Genomic DNA, 19,326 nt, shown 5'->3' on the forward strand with positions numbered 1-19,326 from the left:
TCCATAATATTGTCCTCAAGTACATCGCCCTTGTATAAACCCTCTATATACTCCTTCCACCTTTCTGCTTTCCCTTCTTTGCTTAGAACTGGGTTTCCATCTGAGCTCTTGATATTCATACAAGTCGTTCTCTTATCTCGAAAGGCCTCTTTAATTTTCCTGTAGGCAGTATCTATCTTACCCCTAGTGAGATAGGCCTCTACATCCTTACATTTGTCCTCTAGCCATCCCTGCTTAGCCATTTTGCACTTCCTGTCGATCTCATTTTTGAGACGTTTGTATTCCTTTTTGCCTGTTTCACTTACTGCATTTTTATATTTTCTCCTTTCATCAATTAAATTCAATATTTCTTCTGTTACCCAAGGATTTCTACTAGCTCTAGTCTTTTTACCTACTTGATCCTCTGCTGCCTTCACTACTTCATCCCTCAAAGCTACCCATTCTTCTTCTACTGTATTTATTTCCCCCATTCCTGTCAATTGCTCCCTTATGCTCTCCATGAATCTCTGTACAACCTCTGGTTCTTTTAGTTTATCCAGGTCCCATCTCCTTAAATTCCCACCTTTTTGCAGTTTCTTCAGTTTTAATCTACAGGTCATAACCAATAGATTGTGGTCAGAGTCCACATCTGCCCCTGGAAATGTCTTACAATTTAAAACCTGGTTCCTAAATCTCTGTCTTACCATTATATAATCTATCTGATACCTTTTAGCCAGACTAGAGGTGGCAAAAAATAACGTAACTGATAGAAATAACCGGTTACTGAGAAGTAACGGTTACTGCGATAACCGTTCCTCTGATTCTGGCAGTTATTTCAATAACTGTTTAGTGTCAACAGTGCCTCGCGCCATCTGTTGACCTAAGATCGTACTGCGCATTTCGAAGGCGTTCTATAGACCATGGGAATAACTGTGAGACTGCGCGCCATCTGTTGATAAGAACTGTGTACTATTTCGTGGGCCTTCGTTACTTTTAGCATAAACAATTAAATAAAGTTAATGTCCGAGCCGTGGCTGATAGGAGCTGCAGTACAGGCATTAACAAGTACGGTCGTTCCCTTAAGCCACCGCCTTACGTGTTAATTTAGCTTGGACGGGTAGTACAAGGAAAGTTACTAAGGAATTCGAGCGACTATGGAAATAACTGTCAGAGCCGGTATTCTCCTCTGGCAGTTATCGTTATTGGCTCGTAGTTCTAGTTCTCTGGTAGTTATCGGGCTACCACCACAGATAACCTGGAAGCTGGTAACGGAATAACTGTGTGTCTAGACGTTCCTGACTCGGTGACTCCAGTTAAAGGTCGTAGTTCCAGGTGATATTTCCAGAGAGGATAGTAACTGGAGCGAACAAATATTTTCGTACTGCTACGTAAATAGCCGCTGGCCATCGCGAATGACAAATAACATGTCAGAAAGTATAACATAATACAGTGGAATATAATAATTATTATCCTCATCATTTGTCAGGAGATTGTCAAAATACGTGAATATATCACAGTAACTGCTAATATTTACAGAATTGGTACACTGACAGAATAAAACACAGTTACGTACTTTTAATAAATTTATCGTACACAGAATACCCGATCTTGACTGTTGCAACCAAGTGCTGTCAAAACTGAAATATAGCAGAATTTTTACCTAAGCTGGTCTATCAGTCTCTGTTACGATATTCATCTACAGAGTAGAAGGAGGGGTCACTGGAAGCGTCTGATTCCACCCGTCTGCTTCGACGTAAAGGTGTTGTGGTGTGTGAATGTCATTACGGCACGGTGTTTATGAGTTGGTTTTGTGTGTGTGTGTGTGTGTGTGTGTGTGTGTGTGTGTGTGTGTGTGTGGCGGGGGGGGGGCTGTCGATCTAGGTTGCAGTGCCGGAATTTGCTGGTGGTAATTAATTATTTGCTGGTGGTAATTAATTTTTTTTTTTTTTTTTCTAGCTGTGATGTTTTGTGTATTTATGAAGTATTGAATGTGATTTAATTTATGTAGGGATGATTGATTTGTGGACTTTTGGGATTGTGGTTTTATTTTTCGCAGTTGTAGGTGTTGGTTTTTTGGCATCAGTAGCTGTGGTGGACCTATATAGGTCACCGGATAATGACCGATTCCCATTTTCATAATTGTGTGTGTTGATGTTTTAGTATCGTCATCTGAGGTTGACCTATGTAGGTCAAGGGAAATGTCTGATTCCAATTTTCGTACTTTTAGTTGTGGGTATTGGTGTTTTGGTATGGTCACCTATAGTTGACCTATATTGTTCAAGGGAAGTGTCCGATTCCTGCAGATTTTTGTTGGTGTAGCAGAATGCTGTATTTTTTTTCTTTTTGTTCTTCATTTTGTGTTTTGGGATCATGGTGTGTTTTTTTTTACTAGCTTGTCCTCACCCTAAAACCCCCAACTTCCCGCAGTTGTCCCATTGGTTTGATTGTATTTTTGGTGGGAAATGTTATTGTATTATTTATATGTATCTTCGTGTTTGTTGCCATGTGTATGTAGTGACGTCATAGACACACTTAAAATAGACATTTCCGGCATATTGATGATGGGTGGAATCAGACACTTATGTATCAAATAGTCATTCAAACACACTGTAAACCGTGCCTTATCTGAAACCAAGTTTTTAATGGTTGCTGACTTGCTGGCAGCTTATTGAAAATGCATGTTCCTGAATATTGGACCCCTTTTGGACCAAGGTAAGTAATTTTAGGTCTTTATGTAGATTGCTGTTCCCATTTCTAGTACTGATATTATGTATTAAGCTATTGGTTGGAAATACTTGTAACAAATTTTATTAAGGAATAAATATACTAGGAAGCAGTGGTTAGAATACAAAGTTCCTTGAACAGGTTCCTACATGATGTTCTTGAATTGATACCACAAACGATTTTTATTACACGCTTTTACATGCGAAAAACTTTTGCTACGTTTGATGAGTTACCACAGAATATGTTCCCTTATGAAATAATAGAATGAAAAAATGTGGTATGCCCTTCCCAACTGAATTTATTATCGAGTTGTAGTCCCAGAAATGTAACACTGTCAACCTTTTCGATCTGCATGTCTTCATATGTTATAAACATGCTGTCGCTGGAGAAATCGAGCAGTTTGCAAATCTGACATAAAACTTGGATTAGCGTACTCACACTTTCCCCAATAGGACTAGCTTTTACAGCACAGGAGTAAACGAATCTGTCACATTACGTATATTTTTTGTTGTATTACAAGGCTGTACACTTTATTCTATTATGTGAGCAGCACAAGAAATTAAGCTTCAAATTTAACATACAGTACTCAGTTTACATATTACTTCATACTTAAAAACGCACGTTGTTAACATTTTACTTAAAGAGTGCTTTGGCGAAGTTCCGCGTACTTTCTGTCGCAGCTGCGAAGATAATATTTCTAATAGCGACCGATAACCTACAAACATATAATCTGAAACACTAATAATCGTTCTAACATCAACTAAAATGTACCCGGAGTTAATAAGAGCTGAGGTTATGACACGATTCATACGACATTCCTGCTATTTCACACTACTCGCAGTTATACTGATAACTAAACTGATGGATTCCAACTATGTCGTTATTTAACTGTCGGAGTTATCGGTATTCGCTAGCGAAAAATAACTTGGCAGTTATTAATAACCGTTAACGATAACGGTTATCAAAGAATAACTGGAACTGTGATAACGGTTACTCCAGAATAACCGTTTGGCCCACCTCTAAGCCAGACTATGACACAGCAGCAGCTGCACATGATGGAAGAAACAGCTGGGTGGGGTTAAGGAGGAGGCTGGGGTTGGGAGGGGGAGGGATAGCAGGCTAGGGGTGGGGGCTGGTGAAGTGCTGCTGCGGTGTGTGCAGGGATGAGGTGGAGAGTGGTTAGGGCAGTTAGGTGCAGTTAGGATGTTCGACAGAACACGCGTGGGAGGGAGAGGAGGGGGGGGCAGTAGGGCAAAAGGAGAGAAGTAAAAAGACTGGGCGCATTGATTGAATAGAGGGCTGTGTAGTGCTGGAATGGAAACAGGGACAGGGCTGGATGAGTGAGGACAATGTTTATTTCCATTTACACAGTTTTTAAATCAAGCCTCAAAATTTTCTGGAGCAGCACCCTTGTTAATATTAGCTATAGGTCTGCCACTCCAAGGAGTGAAATTCTACCAGAAAAATATCCTCCAGTAATCCTTAAAATTCTAAGTTAAACGTTGAACTTTCAATTCTCAATCATCACCTTGTTTGGTGTACAAGATTTCATGCATCGAAAGGCGTGTTATTTGTGTCTCTAACCTGTTTTATTTCTTCCACAAAATATTTGACTTTTTCAGTTTTATTTTATTTTCAAGTTTTGTTCAGAAAGCATGAAATATATAAATATTGATTGGTGTTCTATTATTATTAAGAGAATATAATGAAGAGAAAGTGGAAGAGTTTCAATTTATGCTGCAATTGGATATTTTTTAATACTTTAGCTATTTCAGTTTTCCCTCAAATCAATAATTAAGTTTTTCTTTATTATGCTGATTACTTTCAAACTTTTTTGTGCAAAAATAGACCTCACTCTGGCCAGTTTGATAGGCCATATGCCCATTTCCCAATCTTCATTTTGCTGTGAAAATTCAAACATAAATCCATTGTGTAAATTCTAGTGAGCTGTGTTTTTACTCCGCTCAAAGATTTGAAAAACATAATGCTTGAGTGTAAGGAGTGAAATAAGAAAAGTTTTGACAATACATCAGTTAGAGTCATTTTTATTGAAAAATGGTCCTTTCTTAAAAAAATATCTTCACTCCATCAAATGGGATGAGTTGACTGGTTTTCGACTTTAAGTCTAAATATTTATAAAACCAATAAAATTAATATATTGGTTTTACTTTCAGAGCATGTGTGTTGAGCTGCAGTAATAAAACATATGGTCTTTATCACTGTTTGCTGTAACAAATTAAAAATTTAAAATACTTATTGCATCTGTGAACTTCACCAACACTGTAATTTGACTGATAATCTGTTATGTAATAATTGTTTGTGACTAGGGTGACTTTTATTGAGGCACTGAGAGCAATAAGGACCCAAATCACAGAAACAAAAGTTTTGGGAAAAACAGATGTTTGTGAAAATCAAATTTTGTAGACAACCGAGAAGTCTCATAGGCCTGAAATTTTTTTTAACAGACTCATCAACTACTGCGTATGAAAAAAATAATGTAACCACTTTGTTATGAAATATTAATTAATATTTAAGAATATATTTGTTATTAATGTTAATTAGCAAATTTTCCAGATATGGGCTACTGACAACAGTATCTTTTGACAGTTGCTAAGTTTGTAATTAATTCATGTGAAACTAAAATCAGAACACAAAGTACAGACAGAAAAACACTACACACACATTATGATGACCTATTCCAACCTTCATGGTCCTCACTATCATAATATTCATTAAGCACATGCTGTGGCTTGAGGTTCAGATAAAATTGCCGATATACCTGTAATTATGAAGCATTACTCTTGCTTACATGATGTAGATGCTAAATTATGTTGTCAACCATAAATAACAATTGAACAGGGCAGAACAACAACATTATGCTTTGTGCTTTGGGCCATATGGAAATGAATATCTGAGAAATTGGCGAGACAGCTTTTTTGTGGGTATTAATATACACAGTGTGGGATTACAGATATAGATGAAGGAGGTTCACCATAAGAGCAACAAATTCCAGGAGCATGCATACACGCTACAATCTTAAAATCAATGAAGGTCCTTATGGTTCTCAGCACCTCAGTTGTTCTGAAACTTATCAATAATTGAAAAATAAATTTGACATGATGACTAAATTTTAATACGAATTTCAGAGTAACATACAAAGAAAGGTTAAGAACAAGAAAATGCAATCACAAATTTGCTTTGTGAACATACACAAATAATGTGTTCACTTTACATTGAACCATGATGTGTTCACTTCAAAATAAAATAATCTCCCCTTCTACCAATCATTGGGTTTGAGAATTTTTTAAAATCTTAAACCATTTTAACTTTTCTGTCAGCTTAACCCCATCTGACAGTAGCTATCTGGTTCACAGTGTTTGCCAGTGTCACTCTAACGTTTCACAACTGTGCCTACTGTTTGTTTGGTGCAAATTTTGGGTATTGAGCACATCCTGCAAGATAGGTTTAACTGCCTGGAAGAGAAGCTCCTTACCTGAAGACAGACTGATTGCACTGTGGAACATGTAAGTAACTACGAGGTCATCTTGGGAGAACAGTCGCTGTTCTGTGGGTTCTGACACAGAAAAGATAGGCGTCTTCGTAGAGCTCATAGCATCAGTTGTGTAAGGGAATGTGGCACTATGATTGGATTTATGGGTATGCAAAATATCCCTGAACATTCACTCCTACTCTGGCAGGAAGTTATCGAAACAGTAATCCTTTTTTTTTCACTGGTTTGTGGTGCCAGAAAAATGGTGGAGAAGTTTGCTGTTGAGCAGTTGCTTCCTGCTCCAACAGAGTTTTATCCAGAATGGGTCGGACGGTGTCCTCTGGCTGGGGCCGGACTGCTGAAAAGTGTTGTCTTTTGTCTGTTGTGGTCGGAGATAAAGGTGGTAACAATGGCTGGCTTGTCGTGGTAGGTACTTTGACCACACTGTCGTTCAAGATGGTGCCAAGTGCCTCCTCGAGAGCTGGAAGGACGTGTTTCAAGTCCTCTTTGGCACTAGACAGCGGCACCTCTGTTGTCTGCAGCAGTTGTTTGCTGTCAGTTGTTGCTTGATGTGCTGATGGTAGCACTGACTGATTGGTTGTGTTAGATATTCCAGCCTCACTATCCTTCAGGATGCTGCCAACTGCCTCCTCAAGAGGTAGAAGAATGTGTTTGAAGTCATCTTCGGCATGAGTCGGTGGCACCTTTGTCGTTTGCGGTGGTTGTTTGTTGTCTGTAATTGTTGGACTTGCCGGTGGTATCACTGACCAACTGGTTGTGGTAGGTACCTTGACGTCACAGTCTTTCAAGATGCTGCCGAGTGCCTCCTCGAGAGTCGGAAGAATGTGTTTCAAATCCTCATCAGCATCAGTCGGTGGCACCTCTGTTGTTTGCGGCAGTTGTTTGCTGTCTGTCATTGTTGGACGTGCTGGTGGTATGACTGAGTGACCGGTTGTGGTAGGTACTTTAGCCTCACTGTCCTTCAAAATGCCACCGAGTGCCTCCTCGAGAGATGGAAGAATGTGTTTCAAGTCCTCTGCAGCATCGGTCAGTGGCACCTCCGTCTTGTGCGGCGGTTGCTTGCTGTCCGTCATTGTCGGATGTAATGGAGGTAGTATCGGCCGGTTGGTTGAGGTAAATACCTCAGCCTCACTGTCTTCCAAAATACAGCCAAGTGTCTCCTCGAGAGTCGGAAGAATGTGTTTCAAGCCTTCTTCAGCGTCATTCGCAGGCACCTTTGCAGTTTGCAGCGGAGGCAGGTGGACGGTAGCATTGAGTTGCGGCTGTCGTGGTTTGAGCTTGAGGACACTCTTCAGATCGTCTTCTAGTTGTGGGCGGAACTCGTGGATTTCGGGTGGTTTGCCAGTTGACATGACGTCGACTCTGGGAGGCTGCCTCGGTTGCTGCGTCCTCGATTTTCCTCGGTCTTCGGACTCGCTCAGAATGTTTTTGAGCAGCTCTGCCAGCTGCAGAATAAAAACAGGATGTAGGAAAATTTTCAGGAGTGAATTTTGGCTGAATTTGATTTTAATAAAACATGTCACATAATTCCAGATTTTCATTGTTAGTACACATCAGTGCTACAGGTTCTATTAGACTACACCAGGATAGTGAGAAATGCAGAATTGAAAATATGGTTCAAATGGCTCTGAGCACTATGGCACTTAACATCTGATGTCATCAGTCCCCTAGAACTTAGAACTACCTAAACCTAACTAACCTAAGGACATCACACACATCCATGCCCGAGGCAGGATTCGAACCTGTGACCGTAGCAGCAGCACGGTTCCAGACTGAAGCGCCTAGAACGCAGAATTGAAAGAGAAATCAGGATGAGTTATCAGATTAGTCATTCTCAGCAGTCCTAGAGGAACTTCTCGTGTCCTTAAACTGAGAAAAAAATTATGACCATATCTTAGTCATCGTTACTGAACCACTTACCACATACCTCCCTGTCATCCTGGTCTATACTCATCTCTCGCAATCCAGCAAACAACTTCTTCAGTCCATGTACCAATCATTCTCTTGACAGTTATGTCCTGACCACCTCACTCTTTGTGGAAGTACTGTATTGAGCTTTTAATAGCATTTATGTTGCATCGATGCATTGGAATGTTTGTTAATGAAACGTATGTGCACCACCTTCATTTTCCTGACTATAGCGTACTGTTTGCGTTTCGTGCAGAGGAGTTAAACAACGAATGGAAGAACGTAATAAAGCAATACATAGAATGTCTAATGAACACACCGAAAAGATAATAGCAGAAATGAATGATGTAGTCAGTTTGAATTCACAGGAGGAAAGGAAACCACTGATGCTATTCGTGCAGTAAGGCAGGAATTTAGGAGCCTCGAGAAAACAAGCAAAATGTTTGGTCGTACTTTATAGATCTAGATAAGGCATAAGAACAATTATATGGCAAGTTCTACGTGCTATGAAAGATTCACTAGCAAAAGCTCCAAATGTGGGTATCAGTGAATTTTTTTGCGAAATGTAACAAGGATTAGTTGTTAAAACATTTGAATAATTTAATTTTAAAAAATCTCCATTTAGCACCAATACCTTTTTACTTTCGGTGGAAATAGCCCTTAAAGAAATTATGCCACTCCTCCTTCAGAAACCTGGTTTTTACAGTGTTCCACTGCTTCATCTGATTAAAACCTGGTTTTTACAATGTTCCACTGCTTCATCTGATTATGAAAAAGTTTTTCCAGGAATTTTGTTTTTAATTTTTGGGAACACCAATAATTACAAGGTGCTACACTATTTGATCAAAAGTATCCGGACACGCCAAAAATATACGTTTTCATATTAGGTGCATTGTGCTGCCACCTACTGCCAGGTAACTCCATATCAGCGACCTTAGTAGTCATTAGAAATCGTCAGAGAGCAGAATGGGGAACTCTGCGGAACTCACGGACTTCCAACCTTGTCAGGTGATTTGGTGTCACTTGCATCATACTTCTGTACGCGAAATATCCACACTCCTAAACATCCCTAGGTCCACTGCTTCCAATGTGATAGTGAAGTGGAAACGTGAAGGGACACGTTCAGCACAAGAGCATACAGGCCGACCTCGTCTGTAGACTGACAGAGAACGCAGACAATTGAAGAGGGTCGTAATGTGTAATAGGCAGACATCTATCCAGACCATCAAACAGGAATTCGAAGCTGCGTCAGGATCCACTGTAAGTACTATGACAGGAAGGAGGTGAGAAAACATGGACTTCATGGTCGAGCGGCTGCTCATAAGCCACACATCACGCCGATAAATGCCAAACGACGTCTCGCTTGGTGTAAGGAGCGTAAACATTGTATAATCGAACAGTGGAAAAACGTTGTGTGGAGTGACGAATCACGGTAAAAATGTGGCGATCCGCTAGCTGGGTGTGGGTATGGCGAATGCTCGGTGAACGTCATCTGCCAGTGTGTGTAGTGCCAACAGTAATATTCGGGGGCGGTGGTGTTATGGTGTGGTCGTTGTGAGGGTACTGGTGTGTAGTATCTGTAAGTGGTTGTTCTTTGGATGACCTGTGGTGCCAGGAGTCGCAAGCAGAGGCAGTTGTTGAGAGGCTGTGGAAGGCGTAGGCTGCGTGAGCCAAAGGTGGTTGCGTAGCGAAGGATTTATCTCTTTGTTTAATAGTAGTGGCATACAGTTTGAATAATAGTGTGTTTATGTTTGTGCAGTGTGATAAAGGAAATAAATTAAATTTTACCAGTTCTTAGTACGTCTCCATCAGTCAGTACCACACCATTGCATTTAACAATGAACGGTCAACTACAACATAATAATCATTAATTAACCCATATAATCTCCAAAGACGAAGGGAGTTTATATCGTATTTTTCATGGTGGGGACTTGCATCCATTGTTGTTTTGCGTGGTACTATCGCAGCACAGGCCTACACTGATGGTTTAAACACCTTCTTACTTCCCACTGTTGACGAGCAGTTCGGGGATGGCGGTTGCATCTTTCGACACGATTGAGCACCTGTTCATAACGCACGGCCTGTGGCGGAGTGGTTACACGACAGTAACATCCCTGTAAGGGACTGTTCTGTACAGAGTCCTGATCTTAATCCTATAGAAGACCTTTGGGATGTTTTGGAACGCCGACGTCATGCCAGGCCTCACCGACCGACATCGATACCTGTCCTCAGTGCAGAACTCCATGAAGAATGGGCTGCCATTCCGCAAGAAACTTTCCAGCACCTGATTGAACGTATGCCTGTGAGAGTGTTCAAAAATGTTCAAATGTGTGTGAAATCTTATGGGACTTAACTGCTAAGGTCATCAGTCCCTAACCTTACACACTACTTAACCTAAATTATCCTTAGGACCAATATACACACCCATGTCCGAGGGAGGAGTCGAACCTCCGTCGGGACCATCTGCACAGTCCATGACTGCAGCGCCTTAGACCACTCGGCTAATCCGGCGCGGCCTGTGAGAGTGAAAGCTGTCATCAAGTCTAAGGGTGGACCAACACCATACTGAATTCCAGCATTACCTATGGAGGGCGCCACAGACTTGTAAGTCATTTTCGGCCAGGTGTCCGGATACTTTTGATCACATAGTGTAGGTCAGGGCTTTATGGTAGAAGGAACATGGTGCTGACCTTTAGGGCATCTAGATACTCAGCTGTCAGTTTTGCTGTATGGCACGATGCGTTGCTGTTATGGGAAGTTGTATTCCCTTGTACCCATATTGCAAAAACTTTTTTCAAAAATTTGTGATAAACCAATATGTATGCACCAATCGGCAGTAATTGTACATCTATCTTCAAATGCTATAGTAGCATTTTAGAGAAAAAAAAAGCATCATCCACCTTGTTGCTAGTACTGCAGATTAGTCACATTTTTGTAACCTTAGGATCTCTTTGAAAGACCATATGAGCCTATTGACTTTTCTCTTTAGGATGATAACAATAACTAACATTCATCATAGTAGCGATATTCCAAACCAAATTTTTAATGCCGCTTTTTCTCCAGAGTTTTTCTGCATCAATCAGTGCGTCGTAGTTTTTCATCAGGAATCGGTTTACATGGAATCCGTCGACCACAACAAAGTTGACTCGCATCTAATAGTTGATGTAAAATGGTCTGGATCTGACTCATACCAATGCCCAATGTCGCCCAAATAAATTCGTGACATGTCCGTCTATTTCCGTGAAGCATTGCTCGAACAGCGACAATATTTTCGTCAGTAATAGCAGTTCTTGGGTGTTCTTCATGAAATTCACCACTAAGGAAAACCTGTCTCTTTTGAGTCTCTGTACCAATCCTAAATTTTGCCTTGGATGGGCCTCCTGTCTCTTTTGAGTCTCATTACCAGTTCTAAATTTTGCCTCACATGGGGCTTCTTTGCCAAATGCATTTTTAATCCAATATTCACATTGGTTAGGCGTTAAAATCTCAAAAAGTCAGCCCAGAAATGTTCGCTAGCCAGATTCATTTTTCGGTGCACACAAAACTTTTAAGTTAAGATGACTAATGAACTATTAGAGCAAATCGAACAAACTACACGGCAATCAGCTCGCAAAAACTTAGAAAGCAGCTGCCAAAAATAAAATATTGAAACACCAAAAATGCAAAGCATTACCGTGCCTAAACCGTTGGCATTCAAAACAGCTTCTATTCGATTCAGGATGGATAAATGTAGGACCAGTGTGGTTTTCAAGGGAATCTTACACCGTTATTCGTGCAAAGTAGCTTCCTTTGAAAAATTCAGTCTTTCTGCGCTGTGAAATAAATGTGTATTCATTATATTAATGTCTACAATTGCTTTTGTTGTTCGAGTTTTAATCAGCTGCAATACACAGCTTAGAATTCGTTTACTTGTACACAAATAGAGGAAATATAGGGCAGGCTATCCATGACGTTCCACCATCATTTCAAAAATCATTACTTGGAAACTAAAGTGACGGGAAAAAATCTAAGAAGGGGATGTGCGACACGAATGAGGGTTGGTAGGCGTGTTTCTACATTTGAAAGATGATGTCTATTGAAATTTCGCAGCCGCGCGGGATTAGCCGAGCGGTCTAAGGCGCTGAAGTCATGGACTGTGTGGCTGGTCCTGGCGGAGGCTCGAGTCCTCCCTCGGGCATGGGTGTGTGTGTGTTTGTCCTTAGGATAGTTTAGGTTAAGGGGCTCCGGAACGCCCTATACTTGCAATGTTAAAATAATGCTTATAAATTACATCTTTCCTCACAAAGTATTTGAGGTAGGAAGTTGAACTTTTTACAGATTATTTATTGGAATATGGGCTACAACTTAACACAGGGATTTTACAAAATTTTAGTTCAGTTATTAAAGATGATTTTTTTTTTCAATTGTAATGAAAATTGACAACATTTTTTTGCATTTTTTTATATATTAAAAATATACAGTTTTTTGGAAAAAGGCTGTGTTAAATTATGCAGAAGGTACTGTGTAACATTTACTGAAAGTTTGAAACAAATATGTTTGGAAGATCCTTAGAAAACATGTAATTAGTATGAGAAAATAAAAGTTTTGGGAATCGAGCGACAAAGATTGGATTAACTTTTTAGTGCATTCCAGGTCCACAGGATGGATTATCTTCATCCTCTGCAAACTCCTCCTCCAGCTTCCTCTTGTTCCTCCTCCTGTTTACTCTTGCTTGTATTTCTAGACTCTTTACAGCCCTGTCTGCAGCCCGAAGGCGTTCCTTGTCTAAAGCAAGCATCGCTCGTTGTTGTGTTCGTAGATTTTGCTACCATTTTCTTCAGTTGCAGTTACTGCAACACTGTTCCAAAAGGTCGTCATGTACGAACACTTATCACATTTCAGTTGTATTTCACTAGCAAGTCCTACGTGCTTTATTATGGAGAGTTCCAGACCAACTTCACTACAATGAATACATCTTACACAGTTTGAAAAAATTCCTTTGAGAACCGACATATCAAATATTTCATTCACATCCGATTCGCCCATAAAACATCCATAGTTTTAACTCATTGAACCAAGCTTCTTCTGTGAAATATTTTCTTTCCCACTTTGACTGCTATGGGCAGGTGTACTTGAGAGGTTAGGTTCACTCACTTGGTTATCGTCTTTATTGTTTACAGTAATAACACATACCTTTGGCTTTCCAACATTTCTCCTTTTCTTAAAAGCCTTCAGAGGATTTCTAACAACTTTACTTTTACTCATTATTATACTTCAACAAAACAGAGACTCAAGAAAGAGAATTAATTACGAATATTTTCGAGATAAGGACTGAGTAAATAAACATGAAACAATCGACAATCACACCAGCGATATATATTGAACCATCACAGGTTAGCCACAACACATACTTTATCTCACATCACTAAAATGTACCTGATGAACACGGACGTTAATAATAACACCATTTGACAGCAGTTTAACAGCGCCACAGTGGGTCACGCCCATGTAGAACACATTTCAAAAAAAAATTAAAAATAGTTGTAGTCTTCGGAATTGAATAAATTATATATCTATTAAAAGGTAATAGTCTGCAGATTCAGAAAACGCAAAAAAGTAAAAATTGAACTTTTCATGATTTTTAGCCTTTCCGGAGCCCCTTAAGTAGTGTGTAAGCTTAGGGACTGATGATCTTAGCAGTTGAGTCCCATAAGATTTCACACACATTTGATTTTTGAAATTTCGCACCAGCCGCATAAGAATGGCGCCCGTAGCGCCGCCATGAGGATATAAATCAGGTTTACTTTAAATACACGCTGTAATGGTCGTGAGGGTTAGTGACCTCTGAGGTTGGGCATGGTGAGCTGATGTTAGTTAAGAATGCCCGTAAGGCGACAAAGACGCCATTATCACCACGTCACTGAGTTCGAACGAGGTCGTATAATACCGCTAGAAGAAGTTGGACATTCCTTCTGCGATATTGCAGAAAGACGTAGCAGGAACGTAGGCACCGTGCGTGATTGCTGGCAGCAGTGATTACAAGAGTGTCGGGCTCCGGACGACCACATGGCACTGCCTGCCTCTGGCAAATGGTACTGCGCCTGCAGCAGCAATTCGAGCTGTTGCCACCACAGTGACACAACCAACTGTTACAAATTGGTTACTTCAAGGACAGCTCCAAGCCAAACGTCCTGTAGCGTGCATTCCACTGACCCAAACCACCGCCGTTTGCGATTTCAGTAGTATGAAGCGAGAGCTGTTTGGAGAGCAGGGTGGAGGTCTGTTGTGTTTGCTGATGAAACCCGGTTCTGTGTCGGAGCCAATGATGGCCGTGTGTTGGCTAGAAGAAGGCCAATTAAGCGGAGCCACACCTGGAGTTATGGTCTGGGGTAGGATTTCATACAACAGCAGGACCACTCTCGTGGTTATCCCATGCACCCCGACTGCAAATTTGTGCGTCCATCTCGCGATTCGACCTGTTGTGTTGCCACTCATGAACAGCATTCCAGTGCACGTTTTCCAACAGGATAACGCTCACCCATATTCCGCTGTTGTAGTCATGTTTCCTTGGCCTGTTCGATACATGAGACATCATCAGACTACAACTCCAGCAGCAGTAACCATCCCTGTGATAATCGACCGAGTGAAGCAGGCGTGGAACACCATCCCAAAAAGTGACATCCGGCACCTGTACAACACAACACATGCACGTTCGCATGCTTGCATCCAACCTTTTGGCGGTTTACCCCGGTTATTAATGTACGAGCATTTCACATTTGCAATGGCTTATCTCGCACTTAACTTTGATCTCCCAAAGTTAATCACTAACATATGTTACCTAGACACAAGTGTTCTCGAAATTTCATTACACTGCATTAATTATTTTTTGCTGTTGCAATTTTTTCCATCAGTTCATTAGAGATAGGCCAACGGCCCTGCTGCAATGGTAACACCAGTTCCAACCACATCACCGAAGTTAAGCGCTGTCGGGCTGGGCTAGCACTTGGATGGGTGACCATCAGGTCTGCCGAGAGCTGTTGGCAAGCGTGGTGCTCTCAGCCCTTGTGAGGCAAACTGATGAGGTACTTGACTGGGAAGTAGTGGCTACGGTCTCGGAAACCGACATACGGCCGGGAGAGTGTTGTGCTGACCACGTGCCCCTCCATATCCGCATCTGGTGACGCCTGTGGTCTGAGGATGACATGGCGGCCGGTCGGTGCCGTTGGGCCTTCATGGCCTGTTCGGGCGGAGTTTAGTTTATTAGAGATAGAGAATGGGAGTCTGTTGGAAAAAGTTTGGCAGCTCTCAAACTTTTTCCTTTGTCCTTTCCTTCCGATTTGTCTTGGAATGCGTTAAAATGGTGACAAATCAGGAGAAGGCGCAGTGTATGACAACGGTCCTGTGAAAGTATCGACGACAGTGTGGGAGCGCATCACCAGCAAAACCAAGTACAGTGAGATGGTTCAAAAAAGACAGGCACTGTCAAATACTTTCTTCGAAGTGGACGTCCCCTTGTGTCTCAATAATGTGTTGACAGGGCGAAGCTGCATTCCAGTGCAACTCCCCAAGTCAATTCATCGTACCTCGCGCGAATTGCAGGAAGCAGGAATAACTCTCCATAAAATGCTACACAAGCGGTTACGCCTTTTTGCGTACAAAAGTGAAATTGGTCGAAACATTACAGCCACACGATCGTCCTCTGCACTATGCATTCACGCGTTCCATACTGGTTTCCATAAGGCTGACGGTGAGATGAAGCAACAGCGTTCCACATTTCTGGACATGTGGACGCCAAAACGTTAGCATTTCGAGCTCCAAAAACCCACAGAACACGCGTGAACACATCCGTGGTAGCCTGAACGGAACATAACGCGAAATGTTTACCTGTACAATGTCGAACTGTTCCTGCTACCACAGATCAAAGCGGTGCAGCCATCCACCATCTACCAGCATGACGATGCAGCGCGACGTTGGAGTTTGGGCCTGCAGAATGTGCTGAACGACATATTTCTTTCCTGACGAGAACACGACAAGTGCCATCACCCGATTTCCCAGAAACTTCGCTCAGTCGAAGAGGGCCCAAAATAAGCGAACACCTGCTTCAGGTTATCCGTAGGTATTCGACCGGAATTGAGAAAACGACGGTTAAAGTTTTCGAGATACTTTATATGCCTTTCAGTGAGCAAACAGTCCAGCCAAATCAGTGCCCAGTGCCACAGTGGGTTGAGTCGCAGATTTATACTTCTGCACCCCGTGTTCGAAACCCGATTATCATTTTTAATTTTGTTTTTCATTTATCTACACATATGTCTGGTGAATGAGGAAAAAAAAATAAATGAATGGAAAAATTAATTGAAGTTGTTTTTCGGTGGAATTCCTCTGGTGTAAGGTGATTCATAATCAACTGCAAGCGCCAGTTACCAGAAAAGTGAACCGTTATGCGTGGTTTGTCGCCAAATTGTTGCCAACGCATGAAGTCTTAAGCAATGTCAACGACGATTCCTTCCCGAGTGAGATTCATACGAAGAAATGTCACTGTGGCAAACCTGTGTTCACGCAATGCTCGTGGTGTTCGGAATTTCTATGTTTCGAATGTCTGGTCGACTGGTATCATTCAAGGGAACGCACCAAATCTTCCTGAAGAATAAAGTATAAACTATAAGAATTAAGAATTGATATAAGAATGAAATATAAAAATATGAGAATTTAAGAAGATTGTAACCACAGAAAATCTTATACACACACATACACTAAAGAGTCAAGGACACTGATACACCTGCCTAATATCGTGTAGGACCCCAGAGGACGCAGATGTGCCGCAACACGACGTGGCATGGACTCGACTAATGTCTGAAGCAGTGATGCAGAAAACTGACACCATGAATCCTGCAGCGCTGTCCATAAATCCGTAAGAGTACGAGGGGGCGGAGATCTTTTTTGAACATCACATTGCAACAGTTTGGTGGCCAGCGGAAGTGTTTAAACTCAGAGAAGTGTTCCTGGATCCACTCTGTAGCAACTCTGGACGCGTGGGGTGTCGCATTGTCCTGCTGGAATTGTCCACGTGCGTCGAAATGCACAATGGACATGAATAGATGCAAGTGATGCTTACGTCACCTGTCAGAGTCGTATCTAGACGTATCAGGGGTCCGATTTTACTCTAGCTGCGCAAGCCCCACACCATTACAGAGCCTCCACTAGCCTGAACAGTCCTCTGTTGACGTGCGGGGTCCATAGGTCCATGAGGTTGTCTCCATACCCGTACACATCCATCAGCTCGATACAATTAGAAACGAGACTCGTCCGACCAGGCAACATGTTTCCAGTCATCAATAGTCCAAAGTCGGTGTTGACGGGCTAGGCGAGGCGTAAAGCTTGGCGTCGTGCAGTCATCACGGGTACACGAGAGGGCCTTCGGCTCCGAAAGCCCATATCTATGACGTTTCGTTGAATGGTTCGCAGGCTGACACTTGTTGATGGCCTAGCATTGAAACCTGCAGTAGTTTGTGGAAGAGTTGCACTTCTGTCACGTTCTCTTCATTCGTCGTTGGTCCCGTCCTTGCAGGATCTTTTTCCGGCCGCAGCTGTGTCGGAGATTTGATGTTTTTCCGGATTCCTGATATTTACGGTACAATCGTGAAATGGTCGTACGGGAAAATCCCCACTTCATCGCTGCCTCGGAGATGCTGTGTCCCATCGCTCGAGTGCCAACTATAGCACCCCGTTCAAGCTCACTTAAATCTTCATAACCTGCCATTGTAGCAGCAGTAACCGATGTAACAGCTGCGCCAGACATTCGTTGTCTTACATAGGCGTTGCCGACCGCAGCGCCGTATTCTGCCTGTTTACATATCTCTGTATTTGAATACGCATGCCTATATAACTTTCTTTGGAGCTTCAGTGTATTATAAAACACAGTTGCAATTTCACAATTAATATAACGCCTTGTGTCCCCTAACTTTATAAGAAATATTCGTGTACCATCTTTCTATGGTCATTGGTAGATAAATGAATAAAATAAAATAAAAACACTTGGCGCCGGCCGGTGTGGCCGTGCGGTTAAAGGCGCTTCAGTCTGGAACCGCGTGACCGCTCCGGTCGCAGGTTCGAATCCTGCCTCGGGCATGGATGTATGTGATGTCCTTAGGTTAGTTAGGTTTAAGTAGTTCTAAGTTCTAGGGGACTGATGACCACAGATATTAAGTCCCATAGTGCTCAGAGTCATTTGAACCATTTGAGAAACACTTGTCGGGTTTTGAACATGGGACGCAGAAGTGAGAGAACGAGACACTAGCCACTATTTAACCAGTTGCGGTCAACGTGTTGCGCGCTAGAAGCGATCTAAATTATGTCGGGAACTTTTGACGCTCGTTTTCCCAGAAACGGACGAATCTCTGCGGATAAGCCGACATATGTGTTCGCTTATTTTAGCTCCTCTTCCACCGAGCGACGTGGTAATGGCACTTGCTTCTCCGGGTGAGAGGGAGATGGATCGTGATCGTCCTGTCGCACGGACCGCGTGCTCTTCCAGTGTCAAGCACTTAGATTTCTTTTTGTGGTGTTACGTCAAGGACCGCGGGTACACGACAAAGCCGATGACGTTGCCACATTTCGTGCAGGAATCAATGAAGCAGTCGCAAATGTTGGTGCTGCAGTGCTGACCTCTACATGGGCAGAACTCAAATATCGCCTGGATGTTCCAAGAGCGACGAGTGGGGTTCACTTCGAAATAGTGACAGAACAGAAAACAAACTCCGAGATTGACCTGCTAAACGTTTTTCGACAAATCGCGATGCTTTGACGCAAATATTTTCCAACGTAATGGTTTTTCTAGACGATATAGGGGCTTTATGGACACCCTGTATAGATTAAGATTGATCTACCACGTTTACTAGATTTGTCCATTCTTTACTGACAAGAACAACATCAGAAACTCATTTGGATTTCATCGCAGATCATACGACTTTGTGCTACTCACCCTTGAAATGTATAGTTGTTCCTCCTCCCTCGTATTTCGATTTACATTCGTAGCAGCAGAAATTATTCGGCAGTGCTGTTACCAATGAGTAAATAGTAAAAGTAGGACAATTACGTGCATTTTTAAAGTTTGCACAAAATGTAAACAAGAGCATTAGACCAAAATTCAGACGATATTTCCCGTGTGCTCTATGTGACGTGCGCAGTGCCGATATGCTACAGAAGCTTGCAACAAAGCCATTGATGTT

The 19,326-nt window shown here is 42.0% G+C and overlaps 1 protein-coding gene across 1 annotated transcript in view; it reads right to left on the reverse strand.

Moving 5' to 3' along the window:
• Positions 1-5,813: 5,813 nt before the first annotated feature.
• Positions 5,814-19,326, reverse strand: part of LOC124717347 (mucin-2-like) — an 82,669-nt gene continuing 69,156 nt past the window's right edge. Inside the window, exon 3 of the mRNA XM_047244176.1 lies at positions 5,814-7,659. Coding sequence (XP_047100132.1) covers positions 6,406-7,659 — 1,254 coding nt within the window. The 3' untranslated portion in view covers positions 5,814-6,405. The remainder of the gene's footprint in view (positions 7,660-19,326) is intronic.

The sequence above is a fragment of the Schistocerca piceifrons genome, chromosome 9 (assembly GCF_021461385.2).
Source record: "Schistocerca piceifrons isolate TAMUIC-IGC-003096 chromosome 9, iqSchPice1.1, whole genome shotgun sequence".
Taxonomy (NCBI): domain Eukaryota; kingdom Metazoa; phylum Arthropoda; class Insecta; order Orthoptera; family Acrididae; genus Schistocerca; species Schistocerca piceifrons.